General features: G+C 53.9%; 1 protein-coding gene across 1 annotated transcript in view; it reads left to right on the forward strand.

Moving 5' to 3' along the window:
- Positions 1 to 26,491, forward strand: part of DNAH2 (dynein axonemal heavy chain 2) — a 238,126-nt gene that overhangs the window by 181,613 nt on the left and 30,022 nt on the right. Inside the window, 18 exon segments of the mRNA XM_060256495.1 lie at positions 642 to 802; positions 2,308 to 2,447; positions 2,670 to 2,817; positions 2,910 to 3,049; positions 4,034 to 4,244; positions 6,445 to 6,561; positions 10,002 to 10,143; positions 11,806 to 11,975; positions 12,149 to 12,265; positions 15,454 to 15,618; positions 16,497 to 16,622; positions 16,915 to 17,063; positions 18,108 to 18,174; positions 18,974 to 19,124; positions 19,859 to 20,007; positions 20,434 to 20,567; positions 20,731 to 20,875; positions 22,196 to 22,395. Of these exon segments, the coding sequence (XP_060112478.1) occupies positions 642 to 802; positions 2,308 to 2,447; positions 2,670 to 2,817; positions 2,910 to 3,049; positions 4,034 to 4,244; positions 6,445 to 6,561; positions 10,002 to 10,143; positions 11,806 to 11,975; positions 12,149 to 12,265; positions 15,454 to 15,618; positions 16,497 to 16,622; positions 16,915 to 17,063; positions 18,108 to 18,174; positions 18,974 to 19,124; positions 19,859 to 20,007; positions 20,434 to 20,567; positions 20,731 to 20,875; positions 22,196 to 22,395 (2,632 nt within the window).

The raw sequence follows: 26,491 nt of genomic DNA on the forward strand, positions 1-26,491 counted from the left end.
GTTTCAGTACTTTCTTAGTTATTCAGTTGCTGTAATTTTGGATGTGCTGTCTTTATCCTATAAGTGACCTCTCTCCCTTTACCAAGCCTCTGGTGCCAGCTGGCCGCCTATGAACAAACATATGAAGCTGCCTTATACTGAATCAGACCTTTGGTCCATCAAAGCCAGCATTGTCTTCTCAGACTGGCAGCGGCTCTCCAGGGTCCCAAGCGGAGGTTTTTCACAACTATTTGCCTGGACACTTTTTTGGAGATGCCGGGGATTGAACCTGGGACCTTCTGTTTCCCAAGCAGATGCTCTACCACCGAGCCTCCGTCCCTCCACTGACCAGCAGTGGCTCTCCAGGGTCTTCAGCTGAGATTTTTCACGTCTACTTGCCTGGACCCTTTCTAGTTGGAGATGCCAGGGATTGAACCTGGGACCTTCTGCTTACCAGGCAGATGCTCTGCCACTGAGCCACCGTCTTTCCCCTGACCAGCAGTGGCTCTCCAGGGTCTTCAGCTGAGGTTTTTCACATCCACTTGCCTGGACCCTTTTGAGTTGGAGATGCCGGGGATTGAACCTGGAACCTTCTGCTTCCCAAGCAGATGCTCTACCACTGAGCCACCCTCCCTCCCAATAACCTCTGACTCTCCCTGCAGACATCAAGAAGCTCTACCGCCAGACGGGGGTCGACCAGAAGCCCACCACTTTCCTCTTTGTGGACACTCAGATCGCAGACGAGTGCTTCCTGGAGGACATCAACAACATCCTCAGCTCCGGGGAGGTGCCCAACCTCTACAAGGCGGACGAGTTTGAGGAGGTAGGTGTTCTGGCTGAGGGGGGGTGGGGAGGCCTCCATGGGGGCGGACAAACCTTAGTGCTGCAGGCAGGCAGCTGAGCAGGAGGGAGAGGTGGGAGCCCGCCCCCCCACACATACACACACTGCTAAGTGATCCAGATGAGGAAGCAGCAGTGCCACAGGTGGGGGGGAGGAGCGGGAAAGGCTGGCCTCCCCGCCCTCCCAAGGCAAGCCAGTGGAAGTGGCAGAGCTGCGGGTGAGAAGGAGGAGGATATTATAGCAGGGGTGGCCAACGGCAGCTCTCCAGATGTTTTTTTTTGCCTACAACTCCCATCAACCCCAGCCAGCATGGCCAATGGCTGGGGCTGATGGGAGTTGTAGGCAAAAAACATCTGGAGAGCTACCGTTGGCCACCCCTGTATTATAGCATTGGGGAAAGTGCAGAAAAGGGCAACTGGGATGCTTCAATGGTTGGAACACTTCGCCTCCGAAGAAAAGTTAAAGCGCTTGGGGCTCTTTAGCTCGGAGAAACACCGACTGCGGGGTGACATGATAGAGGTTGACAAGATTATGCCTGGGATAGAGAAGGTAGAGAAAGAAGTCCTTTTCTCCCTTTCTCACAACACAAGAACTCGTGGGCATTCGATGAAATTGCTGAGCAGTTGGGTTAGAACGGATAAAAGGAAGTCCTTCTTCACCCAAAGGGTGATTACCATGTGGAATTCACTGCCACAAGAGGTGGGGGCGGCTGCCAGCATAGCCAGCTTCAAGAGGTGATTGGATAAACATATGGAGCAGAGGTCCTTCAGTGGCTATTAGCCACAGATTATCGTTGGAACTCTCTGTCTGGGGCAATGATGCTCTGTATTCTTGGTGCTGGGGGGGGGGCAATGGTGGGAGGGCTTCTAGTGTCCTGGCCCCACTGGTGGACCTCCTGATGGCGCCTGGTTTTTTGGCCACTATGTGATACAGAGTGTTGAACTGGATGGGCCATTGGCCTGACCCAACATGGCTTCTCTTCTGTTCTTATGAGCTGCCCCCTGCCAACACCACCTGAATCCAGTTCCTGGGATGGAGCACACCAAGATATTGGATTTTGACCCTGCTCTGACTCTGAGTCTCAGAGCGGCTTACAGTCTCCTTTACCTCCCCCCCGCTCCACACACAGACACTCTGTGGGTGGGTGGGGCTGAGAGGACTCTCACAGCAGCTGTCCTTTCAAGAACAACCTCTACGAGAGCTATGATTGACCCAAGGCCATTCCAGCAGCTGCAAGTGGAGGAGTGGGGATTCAAGCCTGGTTCTCCCAGATAAGAGTCCGCACACTTGACCACTACACCAAACTGGCTCTGTTAAATAAGGGGCAGCGCTGCCAGCAGCCTGGGGAAGGGGGCGTGGGAGCTGCCCCCGAGGTAGCCTGCAGGGCTAGGTAACTTCTGTGATGGCTGGGGAGCCCCCAGTCCTTGCTAAGCCCTTGGGGAAGAACATCAGACCTTGCAGTTCCGCGTTCCCCTCTCCGCCCCCAGATCCAGTCCCACATTATAGATGCTGCGCGGGCCGAGGGGATCCAGGAGAGCCAGGACAGCATCTTTGCCTACCTGATCGAGAGGGTGCGAAACAACCTGCACGTGGTGCTGTGCCTGAGCCCCGTGGGCGATCCCTTCCGGTGAGTCCCCTTGGCCAGTTTCCATCGGGGCAAGACTCCGTGTTTTTCCTTTGGCGCGACGGTGACCCCTGGTGGGCAGGAGGGGCCAAAGACAGAGACTGACGGTTGCCCGGCTGGTCTCAAACAGAGAGGGACGGAAGGGGGGAGAGGAGGGGAATGACAGGCAACGGAGCGTGGGAATAGAACGAGCCTGGAAGTGACTCTTGGTCTGCTCCATCCCAGGAACTGGATCCGTCAGTACCCGGCCCTGGTGAACTGCACCACCATCGACTGGTTCTCGGAGTGGCCCAAAGAAGCCCTCTTGGAGGTGGCTGAGAAGTACTTGGAGGGCGTGGATCTGGGGACCGTGGAAAGGGGAAGCGTTGATACGGTGAGGAGCTGCGGCCGGCCCCAAGGGGGCGAGGGGCCAGAGGCGCCGCTCTTCCTTCCGCTGGGCCTCACCTCCCTCCTTCTCTGGCCCAGATCCACAAGCGAGTGGCCAAGATCTTTGTGACCATGCACTGGTCGGTGGCCCGGTACTCGCAGAAGATGATGCTGGAGCTCCGGCGCCATAACTACGTCACCCCCACCAACTACCTGGAGCTGGTCTCTGGCTACAAGAAGTAAGGGGGAAGGGTCTTGCCTGATCTGGGGAAGCCTGGTGGGGTGGTGGGAGAGAAGGCCTTCCCTGGATGAAGGCTTGGGAGCAACGCCAGTTGGGTGACTGGGGGGAGATGACTGCAGACATTTCCTGCTGACGGTTTGGTGTAGTGGTGAAGTGCGCAGACTCTTATCTGGGAGAACCGGGTTGGATTCCCCTCTCCTCCGCTTGCACCTGCTGGAATGGCCTTGGGTCAGCCATAGCTCTCTTATCTGGGAGAACCGGGTTGGATTCCCCTCTCCTCCGCTTGCACCTGCTGGAATGGCCTTGGGTCAGCCATAGCTCTCTTATCTGGGAGAACCGGGTTGGATTCCCCTCTCCTCCACTTGCACCTGCTGGAATGGCCTTGGGTCAGCCAGAGCTCTCTTATCTGGGAGAACCGGGTTTGATTCCCCCCTCCTCCACTTGCACCTGCTGGAATGGCCTTGGGTCAGCCAGAGCTCTCTTATCTGGGAGAACCGGGTTGGATTCCCCTCTCCTCCACTTGCACCTGCTGGAATGGCCTTGGGTCAGCCAGAGCTCTCTTATCTGGGAGAACTGGGTTGGATTCCCCACTCCTCCACTTGCAGCTGCTGGAATGGCCTTGGGTCAGCCAGAGGTCTCTTATCTGGGAGAACCGGGTTGGATTCCCCTCTCCTCCACTTGCACCTGCTGGAATGGCCTTGGGTCAGCCATAGCTCTCACAGAGTTGTCCTTGGAAGGGCAGCCTTTATCGGAGCTCTCTCAGCCCCAGCTGACTCACAGGGTGTCTGTTGTGGGGGAGGAAGATACAAGAGATTGTGAGCTGCTCTTGAGACTCTGTCCTTGAAAGGGCAGCTTCTGGGAGAGCTCTTTCAGCCCCACCCACCTCACAAGGTGTCTGTTGCAGGGGAAGAATTGAGGCTCTGAGACTCTGATGCAGAGAGAAGGGTGAGGTATATATCTCCAGTCTTCTTCTTCTGGACAGGCTCCTGACAGAGAAGCGGAAGGACTTGTCCGACCAGGCCAACAAACTCCGCAATGGGCTCTTCAAGATCGATGAGACCCGGGAGAAGGTGGAGCTGATGACCCTGGAGCTGGAAGAGGCCCGCAGGAAGGTGGCCGAGTTCCAGCGGCAGTGCGAGGAGTACCTGGTCATCATCGTCCAGCAGAAACGAGAAGCTGACGAGCAGCAGAAGGTGAGGGGGGCGGGTTCTCTCAGGAGCCAGAGTGAAATGCAGCCACCTCACTAGGCCCCTGGAGGGGCTGGAGAAACCAGGGAGGAGCCAGCGTGCCAGAGAAAGCCGTGAGGCTGTCAGCTCAGGCAGATGGGCTCTGAGCCTTCAGAGGAAGGATCCCGTCTGTCTTGCACATAAGCAGGCTGAACTAATAAGGGATTGAAGATATCGGATTTATATCCTGCCCTGTACTCTGAATCTCAGAGCCTGAGAGTGGCTCACAATCTCCTATATCTTCTCCTCCCACAACAGACACCCTGTGAGGTGGGTGGGGCTGAGAGAGCTTTTTACAGCAGCTGCCCTTTCTTGCATAAACAATTTTATTAGCAACATATGGTAGTAGAACTATATCTACAACTTATAAAAGGCTTAAGATAAAAAAAACATCATTCTACCCCACATCTTACTTTTCTCCCACCCCTCCCCCCAATACTTGACCCCCGCCAGTGTTATTTTTTTTTAAAAAAACAGATATTAAAGGTACCTTTAACTATCAAGAAAAAACAAAAATTGATAAAGAAAAAGATCCCCCCTTCAAAAGTTATATTCTTGTCTTAAATGTCTTAATCATCAAAAATTGTCCAATGTCCTTTTATTTTCCACTCTTTTTCTACATATCTTCTGAATTTCTTCCACTCCCGATTAAAAAGTTCTAAATCGCAGTCTCTTAGTTTTCTTGTTAATTTGTCCATTTCACTCCATGACATAACTTTTATAGTCCAATCCCATTTTTCTGGTATTTTTTCTTGCTTCCACAACTGCGCATACAATGTCCTAGCAGCTGAGAGCAAGTACCATATTAAAGTTCTATCTTCTTTTGGAAATTTTTCCATTTGTAATCCCAGCAGAAAAGTCTCTGCTTCTTTGTTAAATTCATATCCCAGGATCTTAGATATCTCCTGCCCTGTACTCTGAATCTCAGAGCCTGAGAGTGGCTCACAATCTCCTATATCTTCTCCTCCCACAACAGACACCCTGTGAGGTGGGTGGGGCTGAGAGAGCTCTCAGAGAAGCTGCCCTTTCAAGGAAAACTCCTAGGAGAGCTATGGCTGACTCAAGGCCATTCCAGCAGCTGCAAGTGGAGGAATGGGGAATCAAACCCGATTCTCCCAGATAAGTCCGCACGCTTCACCACTACACCAAACTGGCTCTCTAACAATCTCCTTTCCCTTCCTCCCCCACAACAGACACCCTGTGAGGTGGGTGGGGCTGAGAGGGCTCTCCCAGGAGCTGCCGTTTCAAGCACAGAGTCTCAGAGCAGCCTGCAATCTCCTTTGCCTTCCTCCCCCAACAGACCCCACCCTGTGAGGCGGGTAGGGCTGAGAGAGCTCTCAGAGAAGCTGCCCTTTCAAGGACAACTCCTAGGAGAGCTATGGCTGACCCAAGGCCATTCCAGCAGCTGCAAGTGGAGGAGCAAGGAATCAAACCCGGTTCTCCCAGATAAGAGTCCACGTACTTAACTACTACACCAAACTGGCTCTCTAGTGAGTCTGTGGAGAGGGTCTGGTTTCCAGAGTTCGAGCTATGAGAGAGCCTGTCTCAGGAGTCTCTGGAAGTCTCCGAACCTGTCTGTGGTGATGAAGCAGGCTGACTTGAGGAACAGGACCTCTCCAGAAGCCCCCGTTTCAGAAGGGAGCAAGTGAATCAATTGTGGTTTCCCAGAGGAGCTCCCATTTACACTGTGAGAATCCTGAGGCTGAGGGGCCAATATTCACCTCAAGAACACATATTCTGAGGCTGAGGCCAATATTCACCTCAAGAATACAAATCCTGAAGCTGAGGGGCCAATATTCACCTCAAGAACACATATCCTGAGGCTGAGGCCAATATTCACCTCAAGAATACAAATCCTGAGGCTGAGGGGCCAATATTCACCTCAAGAACACAAACACAAATTCAGCTCCAGAACACAAGCTTGGCCACTGAGTGCTTTCAACTCTCCTAAATTATCAACTGTGTTACACCCATAAAAGAGTTCCTAGCCTCTTTCTTGAACCACCTAATTCCCCTATCCCCAGAAGTACATAGACGTGACTACTCTTTTTCTGTTTCCCTCAGCAGCGCTGAACTTCTTTGACTCAGAAGCCACTTGGGTCAAGTCTGTTGGGCGGGGTGGGAGCAGAGCGTGCTTGAGGTCCAATGTCTTGTCCTCTCCTCACAGACGGTGTCTGCAAACAGTGAGAAGATTGCTGCCGAGGAGATCAAATGCAAAGCTTTGGCTGAAAACGCCCAGAAGGACCTGGAGGAGGCGCTGCCGGCCCTGGAGGAGGCCATGAAGGTGGGCAGGGAGTGGAGGGCCCCGGGGTTGGCCAGCAGGCATCCAGTAACGGAGCAGCAGTAGCCACAGCCCTTTGCGGCCCCGCGGAATTCCTTTTCTCAACAAACCCGCTGCCAAAGCAGGGAACTGAGAAGAGCTGCTGGGTTTCTCTTGGCTCTCTGTCTTTCCCTCTTCACTTGCAAACCGTCCCACGTCCTCCACCAGCAAGAGCCGCAGCATCCGGAGTTCTGCCAGCCATTCTCCCTGCCAAGAGAGGGGCCACTGTGGCTCAGGGGCAGAGCCTCTGCTTGGCATGCAGAGGGTCCCAGGTTCAATCCCCGGCAGCATCTCCAGTTAAAAGGATCAAGTAGGAGGTGATAAATAAGACATCTGCCTGGAGAGCTGCCGCCAGTCAGAGTAGACCAGGGATGTCAAAAGCGCAGCCCACAGGCCTGATCTGGCCCCCACAGGGCTTCTATCCATCCCGTGAGGTACTGCCAGTCATCTGCTTCCTTCTCCCTCTCTCCTACTTCCTTCGTCACCATTTTTGTATTTCTCCCCTGCGATCAAGGCAGCCGAACAAAGCAGCTTCTCATCTCTCTTCCTCTTCCCCAAGGGAGCCTCAGCCAGTGGAGGAACTTGGCTCTGTAGCTCTGCTGTGCGATTGAGAGAGCCTGGCACAGCTAGATCTCTCTCAATCAAAGCTAGAGCTGTTCCAGGCTCTTTTAATCACACTGCAGAGGTACAGAGCCAAGCTTCTCCATTGGCTGAGGCTCCTCCTCCTCTTGGGGAAGAGGGTGGGAGGAAAAGGGGAATGAGTGGGAGGTTACTTTGCCCAGTTCCCTCAAATCGCAGGGGAGAAATTCAAAATGTACTTTTAAGACCAACACAGTTTTATTCAAGGTAAGAGCTTTTTGCCATACTACAGATAGTGTGTGTTTGTGTGTGTGTGTTTTTGTTAAGCTTGTTTTGCCAGTGCTCTCCTGGGTGCAAGTGGGTTCCCTCCCCCCTTTCACTGTATTCATGCTCTCATGATCCAGTCTTTCTCAGTAGGGAAGCAATGTGAACTGTTTAGATGAGGAACAACAACAAAGTGAATTAGGCTGAGAGTGTGTGTCCTTTGTAGAATGGGGATTTTGAAGCTAGGCTTCCCAGATAATAGGCTGATACTGACCACTATACATTGCTGTCTCTCTGTTCTTGCACTGCCTCATAGGAGATGCAGTTACTTCTCTGAGGAAGACTACAGTTTTGTAGACAAACACACAGCCCCTCAGTCTATGTCATGGTGCCTTCACACGTTTTTGACCAGCACACAAAACAACTTACGTACAAAAGCTCGCAGTGCCCAGCCATTTCATGTTTCCCTCTGGGTCCTAGGGCACAGGGCATCAAGCATGAGATTTCTGTAATGAATGTCAATAAATCAAAGTAGGTTTGCAACTCACAGATACATTCCTGAACAGCATACTCAAGATTGCTACAGCACAGACATTGTCCCCGGATTTTTATGCAATAATTTGGAGCAAGACATGTCAGTTATCAGAGACTGTTAGCATGAAATATTGCAAGCGTGCTAATGTTTTAAGCGTGTTTTAAGTAAGAAAGATTAATTTTGTTTGTGCCCTTTATAACGTTTATATCTCTGCTGCCTGGCATTGCATTTTATGGCACGCACGGCCCCACAAAGTCTCCTTTATGTCAGATCCGGCCCTCATAACAAAGGAGTTTGACTCCTCTGGAGTACGCCATCCTGACTGGGGCGGGATTTATTTTTGTACATCTTCCGTACCCTCCGTAACCCAAACAACCCGTAGCTTTCAAAAACTCATACACACAAACAAATTAGGTTTCCAGGCTACGCAGATAAACTTTATTCAACTCCAAGAGAGCCAGTTTGGTGTAATGGTTAAGTGTGCAGACTCTTATCTGGGAGAACCGGGTTTGATTCCCCACTCCTCCACTTGCACCTGCTAGCATGGCCTTGCGTCAGCCATAGCTCTGGCAGAGGTTCTCCTTGAAAGGGCAGCTGCTGTGAGAGCCCTCTCCAGTCCCACCCACCTCACAGGGTGTCTGTTGTGGGGGAGGAAGGTAAAGGAAATTGTGAGCCGCTCTGAGACTCTTCGGAGTGGAGGGCGGGATATAAATCCAATATCTTCTTCAAGCTTTAGACAGAAGGCTTAAAATATAGGTAGAAAGGCAAAGCGATTTGATAACATTAGTACAGTTTCAGAATACAGTTAGAAAGCATTAATTCTATGAAAAGTCTATTCCAGGGGCTAAACCCTGCTCGTCTACATTTTCTTGGTTAGAGTCTAAGTCCCAAGTCCCATTTTTTTTTGGACGTGACCAGCAACTTCTGCTCAAAATTTCAGGGTTTATAAAGAGTTCCCCCCCCCCCCCTGGAAACTGGTATCACTATCTTATCTGATTATATGCGTCATCTACATTCCAGAACCATTCACCCACTGCCAATGGACCAGTCATCTTTATCCGGTTCTTCTCATACCTCTTAACATCAACAATTATGCTGCCAAATCAATCTATATTAGGCTAAGATAACTTTTACCTTTAACCTACTTCTTTTCTAGTAGCTCTCTCAGCTTAAGTGCTTGATTACGCTGGATAGCTTGGACCTCTTATGGCCATTTTCATGAGAGAAAAAAGGTAAAGGTCGTCCCCTGTGCACGCACCAGTCGTTTCCGACTCTGGGGTGACGTTGCTCTCACGTTTTCACGGCAGAATTTTTTACGGGGCGGTTTGCCATTGCCTTCCCCAGTCATCAACGCTTTCCCCCCCAGCAAGCTGGGTACTCATTTGACCCACCTTTTAAAGATGGAAGGCCAAGTCAACCTCGAGCCGGCTACCTGAAAACCCAACTTCCACTGGGGTTCAAACTCAGGTCGTGAGCAGAGCTTAGGACTGCAATACTGCAGCTTTAACACTCTGCACCACGGGGCTCTTAACATAATGTGGAATGTGTGCCTAATCTGCTGGGGAAACGAAAGTTGCCATTGCCTTCCCCAGTCACCAACGCTTTCTCCCCAGCAAGCCAGGTACTCATTTGACCAACCTCGGTAGAATGGAAGGCTAAGTTAACCTCGAGCCAGCTACCTGAAAACCCAGCTTCCGCCAGGAATCAAACTCAGGTCGTGAGCAGAGAGTTCAGACTGCAGTACCGCAGCTTTACCACTCTGCGCCACAGGGCTCTCGCGTATTTGACTCATCAGAGAGCCAACCCCCAGAAGAGAAATTCTGCCACCCTGACCTTGGTAGACGAGGGGCCTGATTCAGAGTGGCAGGCAGCTTTGTGTGTGTCCAGGCCCCCAGAGACTGGGCTCTTCTAGCTGGGGGGGGGGGGGGGGCGGGCAGGTGGTTTACATGGACTGTGCACCAGTGCGTTCTGGCTCTCAGGGGGCTGAATGGCTCCTGAACGGCCGCTGCTCTCTCCCTCTCCCCAGGCCCTAGAATCCCTCAACAAGAAGGACTTGACAGAGATTAAGTCTTACGGCCGCCCACCGACTCTAGTGGAGACCGTCATGCAGGCGGTCATGATCCTGCGGGGCAGCGAGCCCACGTGGGCTGAAGCCAAGAAACAGCTGGGTAAGGAGAAGCCCGAGGGCTCTGGGGAAGGAGTGGAGGGAGGTCTTGACCGGGGAGGTGGGGCAGTTGGCCTGAAGTCCTGATCGCAGAGCCTTGGAATTACTGGAAGCCACCGAGAGCCTTGGAGAACAAGTGCATACAACCCATCGCCTCCCAGCAGCAGCCCGATATGTATTCCTTTCAACGTTCAGACATGGCTTTTCTTCCCAATGGGGAGCCAAAGTGGCTCGTGACCAACGTTTCCCTCTTAAGCTGTGGAGTCTTGTGAGCAAAAATTCTACTTTGTGAGCGACTGGCATAAAAGTTGTGAGCTCCTGCATCCATTAGTTTGCTCGGGGGCCGTGTTTCCTGAGCTGAGACAAAAAGGTGTGAGCCAGAGGCTCAAAAACTGTGAGCAAGCTCACACTAACTCAGCTTAGAGGGGACATTGCTTGCGACACCATTCTCCCCTCTGTTCCTCCTCTCAATAAAACCACCCTGTGAGGGAGGCTAGGCGGAGACTGTGCAACTGGCCCAAAGTCACCCAGGATGGAGTAGGGGGTGCAAACCCAGGGCCTCCCAGCTCTTCCACCACAACATCACACTGGCCCCTGGAGATGTTCCCAGCAATGCTTCCTGTAAGCTATGGAGTCTTGTTTGGTGTAGTGGCGAAGAACGCGGAGTCTTATCTGGGAGAACCGGGTTTGATTACCCACTCCTCCACTTGCACCTGCTGGAATGGCCTTGGGTCAGCCAGAGCTCTCTTATCTGGGAGAACCGGGTTTGATTCCCCACTCCTCCACTTGCACCTGCTGGAATGGCCTTGGGTCAGGCATAGCTATTGCAGAAGTTGTCCACACACACACACAACAGACACCCTGTGAGGTGGGTGGGGCTGGAGAGGGCTCTCACAGCAGCTGCCCTTTCAAGGACAACCTCTGCCAGGGCTCTGGCTGACCCAAGGCCATTCCAGCAGGTGCAAGTGGAGGTGTGGGGAATTGAACCCGGTTCCCCCAGATAAGAGAGCTGTGGCTGACCCAAGGCCATGCTAGCAGGTGGAAGTGGAGGAGTGGGGAATTGAACCCGCTTCTCCCAGATAAGAGAGCTGTGGCTGACCCAAGGCCATCCCAGCAGGTGCAAGTGGAGGAGTGGGGAATCCAACCCGGTTCCCCCAGATAAGAGTCCGCACACTTCACCACTGCACCAAACTGGCTCTCAGGAGACAGACACCCTGTGAGGAGGGTGGGGCTGGAGAGGGCTCTCCCAGCAGCTACCCTTTCAAGGACAACCTCTGCCAGAGCTATGGCTGACCCAAGGCCATTCCAGCAGCTGCAAGTGGAGGAGTGGGGAATCGAACCCGGTTCCCCCAGATAAGAGTCCGCACATATAACCACTACACCAAACTGGCTCTCAAGAGCCCAGGAGCGCCTTAAAGACTCACAAGATCTGTGGCAGGGGAGGTGCTCCTGTGAGTCACCGCAGTCCCTTCTTCAGAGAGCGCTTTGAAGGCTCCTCGGAGCGGTGGCAGGCTGCCTGAAGCGGTGACGCTCGAAAGCTCCCCCCCTGCCACAAACGCTGTGCTCCTGGACTCTGGCTCTTTCTACCACACTGCCTTTGTGGCCGCCCCGTGGCCCAGCTGCCTCCTGTCTGATTCCCCTGAGCCCCGTCCTCCCCCCCCCCCAGGCGAGCCCAACTTTATCAAGCAGCTGGTCAACTTTGACAAGGACAACATCTCCGACAAGGTGCTGAAGAAGATCAGTGCCTACTGCTCCCAGCCGGACTTCCAGCCGGACATCATCGGGCGCGTCTCGGTGGCCGCCAAGTCCCTCTGCATGTGGGTGCGGGCCATGGAGGTGAGGCCCCGCGCGGGGGTGGGGAAGGGAACGCCGGGAGAGGCCGGCAGCGGGTCGGGGGTCCTGGGGTCCTGGGGAGGGATGGGAACAGGGGCCTGGGGGGAAGGAAGAGGGGAGGGAAACGTTTTGCTGCGGCCTTCACAGCCGGCTCCGCTTTGCTTTTTCTCCTCCAGATGTACGGACGCATTTACCGTGTGGTAGAGCCCAAGCGGGCGCGCATGAACGCTGCCATGGCCCAGCTGGCGGAGAAGCAGGCGGCCCAGGCGGAGGCCCAAGCGAGGCTGCGTGAGGTCAGGCTGCTACAGGGCAAGAGCGCAGCGTAGGACTGGGCAGCTGGGCTCCCTCCCCACCAGCATGGAGAGTCTCTTGATCCCTATTAGGCCAGAGCCCCCCCCCCCCAAAGGGTGATCAACACGTGGAATTCACTGCCACAGGAGGTGGTGGCAGCTACAAGCATAGACGGCTTCAAGAGGGGGTTGGATGAACATCTGGAGCAGAGGTCCATCAGTGGCTATGAGCCACAGGACAGTGTGGGGGCCCCCAGGCAGTCAGAATCTCAGGGCCCCCCTTGCTGAGAGGGGGTTGAGAGGCGATATGAGAGGTGATATGATCACCATCTGAGAGGTGATAGGAATTGCTGAGCAGCCAGGTTAAAATGGATAAAAGGAAGAACTTCTTCACCCAAAGGGTGATTAACATGTGGAATTCACTGCCACAGGAGGTGGTGGCGGCCACAAGCATAGCCACCTTCAAGAGGGGTTTAGATAAAAATATGGAGCAGAGGTCCATCAGTGGCTATTAGCCACAGTGTGTGTGTATGTATAAAAATTTTTGCCACTGTGTGACACAGAGTGTTGGACTGGATGGGCCATTGGCCTGATCCAACATGGCTTCTGTTATGTTCTTATGAGCAGCTGAGAGGTGATAGGATCACCATCTTCAAGTACTTGAAGGGCTGTCATATAGAGGTTGGTGTGGAATTGTTTTCTGTGGCCTCGGAAGGTCAGACCAGAACCAATGGGTTGAAATTAAATCAAAAGAGTTTCCGGCTCAACATAAGGAAGAACTTCCTGACCGTTCGAGCAGTTTCTCAGTGGAACAGGCTTCTTCCTTGGGAGGTGGTGGGCTCTCCTTCCTTGGAGGTTTTTAAACAGAGGCTAGATGGCCATCTGACAGCAATGAAGCTCCTGTGAATTTAGGGGGAGGTGTTTGTGAGTTTCCTGCCTTGTGCAGGGGGTTGGACTGGATGACCCTAGAGGTCCCTTCCAACTCTATGATTGTATGAAATTATCTCAAAGCCTAAAGGCATGGGGGCCCATAGGCAAGTGCCTACTTGGCCTAATTGTTAATCCGGCCCTGCCACAGGGTATAGATGGAACTCTCTGTCTGGGGCAGTGATGCTCTGTATTCTTGGTGTTTGGGGTAGGGGGCACAGTGGGAGGGCTTCTAGTGTCCTGGCCCCAGTAGTGAACCTCCTGATGGCACCTGGGTTTTTTGGCCACTATGTGACTCAGAGTGTTGGACTGGATGGGCCATTGGCCTGATCCAACATGGCTTCTCTTATGTGACACAGAGTGTTGGCCTGGATGGGCCATTGGCCTGATCCAACATGGCTTCTCTGATGTTCTTATGTGACACAGAGTGTTGGACTGGATGGGCCATTGGCCTGATCCAACATGGCTTCTCTGATGTTCTTATGTCTGGGGCAGTGATGCTCTGTATTCTTGGTGCTTGGGGGGCACAGTGGGAGGGCTTTTAGTGTCCTGGCCCCACTGATGGATCTCCTGATGGCACCTGGTTTTTTGGCCACTGTGTGACACAGAGTGTAGGACCGGATGGGCCATTGGCCTGATCCAACATGGCTTCTCTTGTGTTCTTATGTTCTTTCATTCATAGACCTTTACTGGCACATTGATAGTCAGAAACAAATGAAGCCTTGTAACGCAGCAATAACGTCTAAGGTTCTATGCAGATTGAATACATTCAAAAAGAATACTGCCTAAAAGTTGGACTTCTAAAAAACTTCTAAGAAAAATTGACATCATATAAAAGGAGCTGAGGGAATTAAACCCAAGATTCCATTTAGATTAAGTACAATAAAGGACAAGGCTGTCTAAAATTTGGAACCTTAAGCACTTCTGTAAGAAATTTGGCGACGGCGTTCTAGAGAGCAGTGTGTTAACCCTTGCCAGACGAAAGACTCTCTGTTGGAGAGAAACAGCAAGATTATAAAAATATCGGGCCATTTTGCCAAAGTGATTGGTGAGACCGAGCATAGCAGGAGAGCAGATACGGGATTCACTGGGGTACAGCTTTTGCTGTTCGATGTCAAATAGGACTGGTGTCTGCTGCCCACCCCCTCCCCCAGCATGGAGAATCTCTGATCCTTGTTATAGTTCTAGAGCAGAGCCCCCCCCCCCCCAAGTTGTGGGCACCAGGTGGGCAGGGCCAGGTGTGACTTATGCCCAGCAAGGCTTCTGATTGGCTGTGCAGATTTTATTTTTTTTAAATGTTGCTTTGGCAGCCGCTGGCACCGGAAGCTTTTCACGGTGTGACTGTAGGCAAGCCGAGGCAGCCGTTTTGTGGCTGGCTCCTCCTCCCGTGGCTGCCGTTTTGCGGCGGCACTCACCACGCCGTGTCAGAACCCCAGAGGTGATCGTGGGCTCGAAAAGGTTGGGGACCTCTGGAAATCTAGCACATCCTTCAGACAGGAGTGCTTTCCCTCATTGAGTATAGAAGCACGTGCTCAGCCCCAGTGCTAGGGGGCTCACGAGCAATAAAAGCGATACATTACAGGAAAACAGTTCAGTTCCATCAAACACGAATGAAACATTTAAATAATCAGTTCAACCATTTAACAGTTTAAACAATTAAAATAATTTGGCGCTCATGTCATCGTGCAACGGGACGGCGCCGCTTGGCCGCTTTCCACCCGAAAGCGTCTGGGCACCGCTAAAACAGTGCGCTCTTCGGAGACTTCCAAGGAAACCTCCAGAGAGCGTACTGCGCTGTGTAGCGCTCTTCCGATCCTGCCTTCGAGCCAGGCTCAGAGGAGCGTTCTACATGGATAAGGGGGCACTCGATAGTGCCCCTAGGGCAGGTAGCACCCTAGGCAGCCACCTACGCTGCCTACTCCCACCCGCTGGCTCTGCACATTCCTTACCTCTCAGCCTCGGAAACGGAAAAAACAAAACCCATGAGAGAAGAAGAGCGGAGTAGAAGAGCAGAGGGGGACGTTTGGGTTGCAGCATCCCAATCCAAGTTTGGTGCGATTAGGCGCTCGGCCCTGGTGGAGTTCTGGCTGGGATGGAAGTGGCTGAACGATCCGGACTCCTGCAGCCGGTGAAAGAGGCCGGACGGCCCTCCCGGGCCCTTCTGCAGCCTCCGGGGGGCGGGCAACCCCTTCCGGTCTTGCTGCAGATTCCTCATCCTTGGCCAGGCCCCCGCTTCTAAGACTTCTTCCCTCACTCCCGCCCAGGTCGCCGAGAAACTGGAGATGCTCAAGAAGGAGTACGAGGAGAAGCTGGCCCAGAAGGAGGAGCTGCGCAAGAAGTCGGAGGAGATGGAGATCAAGTTGGACCGGGCAGACAAACTGGTCTCGGGCCTGGCCGGAGAGAAAATCCGATGGGAGGAAACAGTGAAGGTGGGGGCCAGTCTGGAGCTCTTTTATTCCACACACACACACGCCCCAACAAGGGCACCATGCGTGACAAAGGGCAGGACTTCACTCCCTTAGGCCTCACTTGCTCCATTTCATCCTGGCAGGTAATTTTTATGAAGCAAGGATGCCCGAAGGTTGGAACACCTGGCCATTCTGCACCACAGTGGTGGTGGCACCTTCTGATGCCTCACAGCCAGGGCTCTTTTTGTAGCAGGAGCTCCTTTGCATATTAGGCCACGCCCCACCCCGATGTAGCCAATCCTCCCAAGAGCTTGGAATTCTAGCAGGGGCTCATTTGCATATTAGGCCACACACCCCTGATGTAGCCAATCCCCCAAGAGCTTGGAATTCTAGCAGGGGCTCATTTGCATATTAGGCCACACACCCCTGATGTAGCCAATCCTCCCAAGAGCTTGGAATTCTAGCGGGCTCATTTGCATATTAGGCCACACACCCCTGATGTAGCCAATCCTCCAAGAGCTTGGAATTCTAGCAGGGGCTCATTTGCATATTAGGCCACACACCCCTGATGTAGCCAATCCTCCAAGAGCTTGGAATTCTAGCAGGGGCTTATTTGCATATTAGGCCACACACCCCTGATGTAGCCAATCCTCCAAGAGCTTGGAATTCTAGCAGGGACTCCTTTGCATATTAGGCCACACACCCCTGATGTAGCCAATCTCCCAAGAGCTTACAGGGCTCTTCGTACAGGGCCTGCTATAAGCTCCGAGGAGATTGGCTACACTAGGAGCGTGCGGCCAAATATGCAAAGGAGCTCCTGCTACAAAAACAGCCCTGCTCGCTGCCTTCCCAAGAAGGGCAGTGAGCAGGAAACAAGCCCCTCTCCTGCCTCCCTCTAGGGCCTGGAGGAAGACCTGGGCTACCTCGTCGGGGACTGTCTGTTGGCCTCTGCTTTCCTGTCCTACATGGGGCCCTTCCTGTCCAATTACCGGGATGAGATCCTCTCACACATCTGGGTCAAACAGGTAACCATCGCCCGCAGGAAGCCTTGTCCGGGGGCCCCGCCCCTCCCCCTCGGAAGGAGGGCCACACGGCTCACTTCAAAGCGTGCCCCCCAGGTGAATAATCGGCGGTGCTCACGGCGGTGCGGTGGGTGGTTGGCCGTTGACATACCATGGGGAGCCTTTGGAAGTCCCTTTGCAAAGTCCCATGCCCGCTGAGCTGCGGGTCGCCGTCCAGCTCCTGGCCTTGTAGGATTGGGAGGAGAAGTACCCGGGGCTCCCACCCTTTGCTGAGCTGCCTGCTCTTTGCGTGCAGATCCGGGAGCTCCACGTGCCCTGCTCCCCGGGCTTCACTTGCGACAGCTTCCTCTCCAACCCCACCATTGTGCGCAACTGGAACATCCAGGGGCTGCCCTCGGACAACTTTTCCACCGAGAACGGGATCATTGTCACGCGGGGGAACCGGTGAGTGCCGGCCTTTCCTGGCTCCTGGGGAGGCTCTTCTGCCAGCCAATCCTTGGCCCCGCTAGACCTTCGTCCTGGGATGCTCCTGCTCCCCACCTCCCTGTGCTGAGGACCCCGGGGGCTGCGATGAGGGCACTGAAGAGCAGCTTCCATATGAACATATATGTGAACCTGTGAAGTTGCCTTCTACTGAATCAGACCCCCCTGGGTCCCTCAAAGCCAGTCTTGTCTACTCAGACTGGCAGCGGCTCTTTCTCCAGGGTCTCAAGCGAAGGTTTTTCATATCTACTTGCTTGCCTGGACCCTTTTGAGTTGGAGATGCCGGGGATTGAACCTGGGACCTTCTGCTTACCAAGTAGATGCTCTACCACTGAGCCACCATCCCTGCCCTGACCAGCAGTGGCTCTCCAGGGTCTCAAGCTGAGGTTTTTCACACCTACTTGCTTGCCTGGACCCTTTTGAGTTGGCGATGCCGGGGATTGAACCTGGGACCTTCTGCTTAGCAGGCAGATGCTCTACCACACAGCCACTGTCCCTCCCCTTGTCAGTGAGTGGCAGTGGCTCTCCAGAGTCTCCAGCGGAGGTTTTTCACGTCTACTTGCCTGGACCCTTTTGAGTTGGAGATGCCGGGGATTGAACCTGGGACCTTCTGCTTACCAAGCAGATGCTCTACCACTGAGCCACCATCCCTCCCCTTAAGTCAGTACTGTCTATTCAGACTGGCAGTGGCTCTCCAGGGTCTCAAGCTGAGATTTTTCATGCCTACTTGCCTGGACCCTTTTGAGTTGGAGATGCCAGGGATTGAACCTGGGACCTCCTGCTTACCAAGCAGATGCTCTGCCACTCAGCCACCATCCCTCCCCTTAAGTCAGTCTTGTCTACTCAGACTGGCAGCGGACCTCCAGGCTCTCAAGCGGAGGTTTTTCACGCCTCCTTGCCTGGACCCTTTTTAGTTGGAGATGCCGGGGACTGAACCTGGGACCTTCTGCTTACCGAGCAGATGCTCTACCACTCAGCCACTGTCCCTCCCTCGTCCATCCCTAGGTGGCCCCTGATGATCGACCCGCAGTGCCAGGCCTCCAAGTGGATCAAGAACATGGAAGCCAAGAACGTAAGGGGGACTGGGGCCGGCTCAACGAAGTCCTGAGGGGGGTGGCATTCCTTTCCTAGGGTATTGGGGGGGCATTTCTTTGAATACCCTTAAATTATCCTATAGTGCATCCTAGTTTGATATGAGAGCCAGTTTGGTGTAGTGGTGAAGTGTGTGGACTCTTATCTGGGGGAACCGGGTTTGATTCCCCACTCCTCCACTTGCAGCTGCTGGAATGGCCTTGGGTCAGCCAGAGCTCTCGCAGGAGTTGTCCTTGAAAAGGCAGCTTCTGGGAGAGCCCTCTCAGGCCAACCCACCTCACAGGGTGTCTGTTGTGGGGGGAGAAGATACTGGAGATTGTGAGCCGCTCTGAGACTCTGATTCAGAGAGAAGGGCAGGGTATAAATCTGCAGTATTCTAATCTAGTGGAAGACCAGCAGTGGCTGCACAGTCTTTCACATCACCTACTCCCTGACCCTTTAACTGGAGATGCCGGGGATTGAACCCATGACTCTCTGCATGCCAAGCAGATGCTCTACCACTGAGCCACAGCCCTCCTCCCCATATGCACGCTGGAACACAAAGGGAAGATGAATGCAGGCGAAATGCGCTCCTCCCCCCCACCACCAAGGCATCACAGTTAGACCCCGCCTTCCTCTCTGCCTCTTCCTTTCTCCCTAACCCCCCCTCCCCCGCAAATAGCCCATCTGTTCTGCAGGTGGCGCCAGGGGAGCTAGCTAGGCAGTAGATGGTTCCAGAGGCCCTCCCGGATAGCTGCTGATGATGCAGCCCCCCCACCCCCCCATCTGTCTTCCAACAGGGCCTCAAGATCATTGACCTGCAGATGCCGGATTACCTGCGCATCCTGGAGAGCGCCATCCAGTTTGGCTCTCCTGTGCTGCTGCAGAACGTGCAAGAGGAGCTCGACCCCACGCTGGCCCCCATCCTGAACAAGTCCGTCACCAAAGTGGGTGAGCGCGGGGCTGCGGGGCACGGCTTGGAAAAGAGAGGGTCTCCTGGAGCCCCGTCCAAACTTTGGTACAGGCGGATGTAGAGATGTGAAGACCCCACGGCCGGCCCTACCGCTAGGCAAACAAGGCGGTCATCTAGGGCACCAGCCTTCTCGGGGCGCCGAATTGGGCATCCCCCATGTGACTTGGTGACGCTATCCGTGCGGGGGTGAGGGGGGCGATGCCGTAAGTCAGCCTTGTCTAGGCTGCCAGACAGTCTCGGGCTGGCCCTGGAAGGTCCAGAACAAATCCAGGAAGATTCAGGGAAAAAACTGAAGCAAAACAGTTCTCTCCGTCCTCTGTTAGAGTTTCTCCAGTTTCACCCAACAGTGGATGGGCCATTGGCCTGATCCAACAGGGCTTCTCTTATGTTCTTAAGGGAGGAAAATCAATGCAGAATGACAAAGAAAACCCACCAGACATGCATGGTGAAAGTGAGGGGAAACACGCATGCATAACAGGCCTAGGTTTGATCGGACAGGAACGATTGTGGTATATTTAAATTTCCTCCCAGATTTCCATCCTCCCCCCCTCCCGGGGTGGGGGGGTGGGGCTTCAAATCTCCAGAAACTTCACCTCTCTAGCGTGTGTGTTTTGGTTTAGTTATCTGGGAGGCTGGAAGCCAGATCCTCAGTAGGAAAGAGAATCCAGATGAAGGGATACCTACCCCCTGACTGGCTTTCTGTGTGGGGCAGGTGGCCGTCTGCTGATCCGGCTGGGAGATAAGGAGGTGGACTATCACCCGGAATTCCGCTTCTACCTCACCACCAAGCTGTCCAACCCGCACTACACCCCCGAGACCTCTTCCCAGACCACCATTGTCAACTTTGCTGTCAAGGAGCAGGTGAGAAGGAGGGGCTCCCCGGCCTTTTGGGAATTCTGACGCAGTGTGGTGGGCGGAGCCACAAGACGGCTGCCGCAGGAGGCGGAGCCGGCCACAAAATGGCTGCTGCAGCTTGCCTTCAGTCACACAGAGAAGATCCTTGCGCTGTGGGGGGCGGGCGGGGGAGTGCAGCTGCGGCTAAATCTGCTCAGGCGATCAAGTCTCCGGTGGCCAATCAGAAGCCTTTCTGGCCGAAAGCTCCACCTGGCCTCACCCACCTTCAGGTGCCAGGAAAGTTGTCGGCGGGTGGCGTGGCACCCAGGGGCATCACCTGGTGACTGCTAAGGCAGAAGCCGTGAGGCAACCCGGTGGACTTCGGAGTGGGGCAGCCAGGGAGAGAGGAGGGCCTCTCTCAGACGGGGTGTTGAGTGCCTTGGGCTTCCTCAGGGTCTGGAGGCCCAACTCTTGGGGATTGTGGTGCGGAAGGAGAGGCCTGAATTGGAGGAGCAGAAGGACACCCTGGTGCTCAACATTGCGGCCGGCAAAAGGAAGCTGAAGGAACTGGAGGACGAGATCCTGAGGTAGGCGGCTCTGGCCCAAGGCGGGCCTCTCAGCCTCCCTGTCCCCTGCGGCTTGGCCTGGGCAGGGGTGTGCTCTGGTCCCTAGGCCTTCTGCGGTTCAAGCCCCTCATGAATGAGGCTCAGCATCTTCTCTCCCACTCCCGCACCCTCCCTCCCGCCTCAGGCTGCTGAACGAAGCCACGGGGTCCCTCTTGGACGACGTGCAGCTGGTGAACACCCTGCAGACCTCGAAGTTCACAGCCACCGAGGTCACGGAGCAGCTGGAGACCAGCGAGACCACGGAGATCAAGATCGACACTGCCCGGGAGGTAACAGAGGAGTGGGAGCTGGGGTTGGAAACGGCTGCACCAGGAGACTCTGAATGAACGGGGCAGAGTGGGTGGGGAGAATGGTAGGCACTAAGGAGGAACAGGGAGCCAATTGCAAGAATCGCACCCAGCCCCCTCCTGATTTCTGGGCTTTTAAGAGAAGCCACCTCCATTTTGGTTTTCTTCATCGCAGCCAAGAGGGGCTAGAAACTTGGTCTGCTTGTTTATGATGTACTTATTTAAAACATCTATTAGTCACCTTCCCTCTTTACAGAGCTCAAGGCGGCTTGCAATATAATAAACTAGGTTACCTAAAATACATAAAACTTGAGTTTAAAATCACAATTCAGGATTGCTTGAAACAAATGCAGTCCTTAAGGAAACCACCTTCAGGTGCCCCCTAAAGATTGAAAGTGGGGGGGCCAGGCGCACCGACCCGGGGAGGCTGTTTTAGGATTGTGGGGCTGCCACCAAAAAGGCCCCACTTCATGGTCCCACCAACCAGCCTTCTTTGATTAATGGGACCACTGAGAGGGCGATCAGAATTCCTGGGCAGGAACACAGGGAAGAATACGGTCCTTCAGATACCCCAGTCCCAGGCCATGAAATGCTTCCTTGGTCCATGCAGTGTGGGGGACCCTTCTTGCTCCTCCATCTGGCTCCCAGTTGATCTCTACTCCCTCCCTCCCCTCCTCCTTCCCTCTTTTGTCTTCCTTCATTTCCTTCCTCTTTCAGGAAGAGAGCCAGTTTGGTGTAGTGGTTAAGTGTGCAGAATCTTATCTGGGAGAACCGGGTTTGATTCCCCACTCCTCCACTTGCACCTCCTGGAATGGCCTTGGGTCAGCCAGAGCTCTGGCAGAGGTTGTCCTTGAAAGGGCAGCTGCTGTGAGAGCCCTCTCAGCCCCACCCACCTCACAGGGCGTCTGTTGTGGGGGAGGGAGATAAAGGAGATGGTGAGCCGCTCTGAGACTCTTCGGAGTGGACGGCGGGATATAAATCCAATGTTGTCTTTCTTTCTTTCTTTCTTTCTTTCTTTCTTTCTTTCTTTCTTTCTTTCTTTCTTTCTTTCTTTCTTTCTTTCTTTCTTTCTTTCTTTCTTTCTTTCTTTCTTTCTTTCTTTCTTTCTTTCTTTCTTTCTTTCCTTCCTTCCTTCCTTCCTTCCTTCCTTCCTTCCTTCCCTCCCTCCCTCCCTCCCTCCCTCCCTCCCTCCCTCCTTCCTTCCCTCCTTCCTTCCTTCCTTCCTTCCTTCCTTCCTTCCTTCCTTCCTTCCTTCCTTCCTTCCTTCCTTCCTACCTAACGTGTCGCTTGTGCTCCTGCCAGGCCTACCGTCCATGTGCTCAGAGGGCGTCCATCCTCTTCTTTGTTCTCAACGACATGGGCAGGATCGACCCCATGTACCAGTTCTCCCTGGACGCCTACATCGACCTGTTCAACCTCAGCATCCAGAAGAGCCACCGGAGCGCCAAGCTGGAGGAGAGGATCCGCTACCTCAACGAGTACCACACCTACGCCGTCTACAGGTAGAGCCGGGGCTGGGAATCGCCTCTTCTCCTTCACTGCCGCACGTGAGAAGCCAGCCCCCTCCACCCGCCCCTTTCGGAGCCTGTGGGCACCTTTGGAACTCTCATCCAACATGGCGGGCGCAGCCACAGATGAGCTGCCCCCCAGAGGCTGCTGGAGGAAGCAGAGCCGGTCACACAGCCAAGATCCCAGTGCTGGAGCGGCAGCTGCTGCCAGGGCAACATTTTAGAAAACCTGCACACAGCCAATCAGAAGCCCTGCCAGAGGACAGCCCAGCTGGCCCCACCAACTTTCTTGAAACGCTCGGCGGGCACTGGGAATTGATGTCAGGAGGAGCCACGGCTCTCACGGGCACCCCATAGGGAACCCCCTGGGCCATGTGGTTGGGTTCTGGGGTCATCCTTGGGGTATGATGCAGGGACAGGGTGACTGAGGGAGGGCCAGTTACCCACAATCCTCCACTTGACAAAACTTTGCTCCTTGTGTGCCGAACTAGGGGTCGGCCCCTTCCCTTTCGGCGAGTCTAGGGTTGCCAATATCATGAAATATCTGGGGACTTTGGGGGTGGAGCCAGGAGACATTAGGGGTGGAGCCAAGATCAAGGCTGTGACAAGCACAATTGAACTCCAGGGGAGTTCTGGCCATCACATTTAAAGGGACGGCACACCTTTTCAATTCCTTCCTTCCATAGGAAATAATGAAGGATAGGGGCACCTTCTTTGGGGGCTCATAGAATTGGACCCTGTGGCGGAACCGGCCCGATTCTGCCTTCAGGCCCGGTCCCGTCAGCTCCCTATTGAGTCGCCAACTCCTGGAGGGAGCTATTTCTCCTCCTGCCCCTTGGGCTCGCTGCCACCACCTGCTCAGTCCCGGGGTTCAGATTGAGAGGAACAGGACTCCCAATCCCCCTCTCCAGCTATGAGGCTAGGCCTCCAGGTCCTCTGCCACCCTGCACTTGGGTTTCACAGAGACCTCAGCGCTTCTTTGGGGCACCCCTGGAGGATTGGCACCTTATCCAACTGCATGCCTTCCTCCTTCCCCGGGGCCCCCTTCTGGAAACCAGCGTGGTCTAAAGCGGTCTGGGGATCTAGGTGGTACAGAGATTGATTGCCAGCATTTAAAACAGAAAAAAAAACATTTATTTAAAAGAGAAAAATATATGGAAAGAAAAACAAAACAAAAGCAGTTGCATCTACAAAATTAGCACAGCACAGCACAGCACAGCCCAGCACAGCAAAGCCCAGCACAGCAAACAGCATAACAAAATAAAGTTGATTATAAACGCATCCGGCTGGCCCTGATCTAAACTTGCCCTGTCTTGTGAAGTACTTACTTAGTCTGCCTGCCTGGAGGCCTCATTTTCCTGAGCAGGCCTCCCCCACAGGCAGGAGCCTCCATTGCTCACCACATGCTCCCTCGAGCCCCAGTTCAAATCTGGCTTCTCTTCCTGCCTAACACATGCAAGGAACCACAGCCCTTCCTGCCTCTCTAGGAGACTTTCCCCCTAGCGTTGTTGGTTTGGCTCTGGAAGGGAGGGGGGGGAGTGAGGGGAAGGCTACAAAGCCGGCTGAATGGATTTACTGATCCCTGCCTTTTTGGATGAAGCACCAACACTCTCAGATGGCGTTTCTCCACACGTCCCCCTCCTTAAATTCTGAGCCGGAGGGGTTGCCTCCTACAGAGGTGACCCCGTAGCAGAATCCAAACAAACAAGGAGAAACCCGTTAACCAAAACATTACACAAACATTCAGGTATTTCTCCAATAATACACAAAGTCCAGCACCCTAGGTGCCCATGTCCTTTCTGGACAAAACGTTGCATGGCTGCATGCAGCAGGAATGTCCAGTCTTTAAGATGTACTCCTCCGTCTCCCAGGACCACCTCTGGAGTTTGGTGCTCTCCCTCCGTTGCTGCTGTTGCTGGGGTGAGGGGTCCATCAAAGGAGGAAATCCCTGGCCCCACGCATGAGGTTGGAAACTGCCCAGTTCCCACACAGTTGCTTCTTCTTTATCCCTCATTGGTGGAATGTTCCCTCTGTCCACTCTGTCCTCCCAGAAAACTACCTCTGGTGCTCCAAACAATTGCTGTCCCAGCTTCTTTTTGTCTCCTTCCTTCCTACCTATGTGCACCACCATGGACCTCGCAGAGAATGGCTGTGGCATATTCACCTGCACCACTTTAACTGCCTTTCCTGTCTTCTCCATAGCCACCACATAAGTAGCCTCGTCTAGGCCATCCACAATCACATGGGGTCCCTCCCATTCCACTTTCCATTCACCAGTATGAAGTGGCAGGAAAGCCAACACCCTATCCCCTGTCTCAGCTTCTGCGAACTCCACTTTCTGGTCCCTTGCCACCTCACACAGTGTTTCCAGCCTAGGGTCACTTTGAACCTCAGACAGGAACATTTCTGGCTCCCCCAGACTTCCTATCATCTGTTCCTTCAAGCCACCCCTAGTCCCACTGTTTCCCGAACACTTAGCCAAAGTTGGATCTGGGTTCTCCGCCCCCTCAGTTGGTTTTTCAGTGTCAGCCAACTGAGCTCCTTCCTGCCTGGAAGACTCCACAGCATCCTGCTGCCCTTGCGGAAATTGGCACCCCTCTTCCCATTGGGCACACCCTCCTGCAGGGCTTGAGACAGGCTGGTCCTCCCCCTCCCTGGTTGGTGGTGAGGTGGCTTCCCTAAAGTTGCCTTCCTCCCCCCACCTTCCCCTGAGGGTTTGGCTTGGGTTCTCAGTCCCCTCGGTTGGTTTTTCAGCACTACCAAACTGACCCCCTTCTTGCCTGGAAGGTTCCACAGCTTCCCAGGATTCCTGTCTGCCCTGCTTCAAGACGACCTGTTTTGAGAGCGTCTCGGACGATCCCACTTCCTGATCCACAGCTACTTGGTGAACCGGTTCCAACCTAAGGCCGCTCCGGACCCCCTTCTGGAACCGCTCCCGTTCCCCCAAGCCTTCAGCTATGTGCTCCTCTGAGCCCACATTAGCCTTGCTGCTCTCAGAACCTCCTGTGAAATCTCCACTCTCCACCTTGGTCTCTTCAGCTTGCACATCCTTTATGCTAGACAGGTTCCCTTCCTCGCTAGGAACATCCACAGCCTCTTGCTGCACTTGGGGAAAGCTACACCCCTCTTCCCCTTGAGAACACCCCACTCCAGGGCTTGAGACAGGCTGGTCCTCCCCCTCCTGGGTGACTGCCCTCTCTTCGTCCTCAGTAACCTGGGTTATTTCCCCCTCCCTGGTTGGTGGTGAGGTGGCTTCCCTACAGTTGCCTTCCTCCCCCCACCTTCCCCTGAGGGTTTGGCTGTGGGTTACAGCATTGATAGAGTACTGGCCAACCAACAAATCCCGGCCCAATATCACTGGAACTGTTTGTTCCTTCATTACCCCACATTCAGGATAGGATTTACCTTCTTGTGGAGCCAAACCCCTGAACTGCTTTCGGGAGTGGTCTGGCCCCAGTTTAAACCTTTTAAATACAGTGGCTTTATAGCCTGCAAAAGTTATCCCCCCATCTTCCATAGGCATGCTGTGATAGATGGCTGAGAGTTCTCCAGTCAGGTTGCTACAGAGGTAAGACATATAGTCCTCCTCTGCAATCCCCCACTGTTTGGCTGCCCTCTCAAAGTTGGAGAGGTACATGGAGGGGTCTTCTCCCTCCTTGTACACTGCAAAGTCTTTGGGGGTGACTTGGATCTCTTTGCTTAGTTCAGCTTCCAGACGTAGCACCTCAAGCTCATGGCGACGTTGCTCTTCTTGTTCCCGTCTGCGGATCTCTGCTTCTTCCTGTCTGCGGATCGCATCCCTCTCTGCTTGTCGTTCCTCTCTCTCTCTTTCCTCCCGTCTGCGGACTGCATCCTTCTCTGCTTGTCGTTCCTCTCTCTCTCGTTCCTCCTCTCTGCGGATCTTGTCCCTCTCTGCTTGTCTTTCCTCTCTCTCTCGTTCCTCCTCTCTGCGCTCTTGGTACGCCTTGGTACGGATTCTTGCCAGTTCCAACCGTAGCCGCAAGAGTTCTTCTGACTGGGTGGGAAACACTTTTGCAAGTGCCCCTGCATGCTGATGATACTCCAAAAGGAGGTCTTTCATATCTACTAC

Source organism: Heteronotia binoei, chromosome 15, assembly GCF_032191835.1.
Source record: "Heteronotia binoei isolate CCM8104 ecotype False Entrance Well chromosome 15, APGP_CSIRO_Hbin_v1, whole genome shotgun sequence".
NCBI classification, from domain to species: Eukaryota; Metazoa; Chordata; class Lepidosauria; order Squamata; family Gekkonidae; genus Heteronotia; species Heteronotia binoei.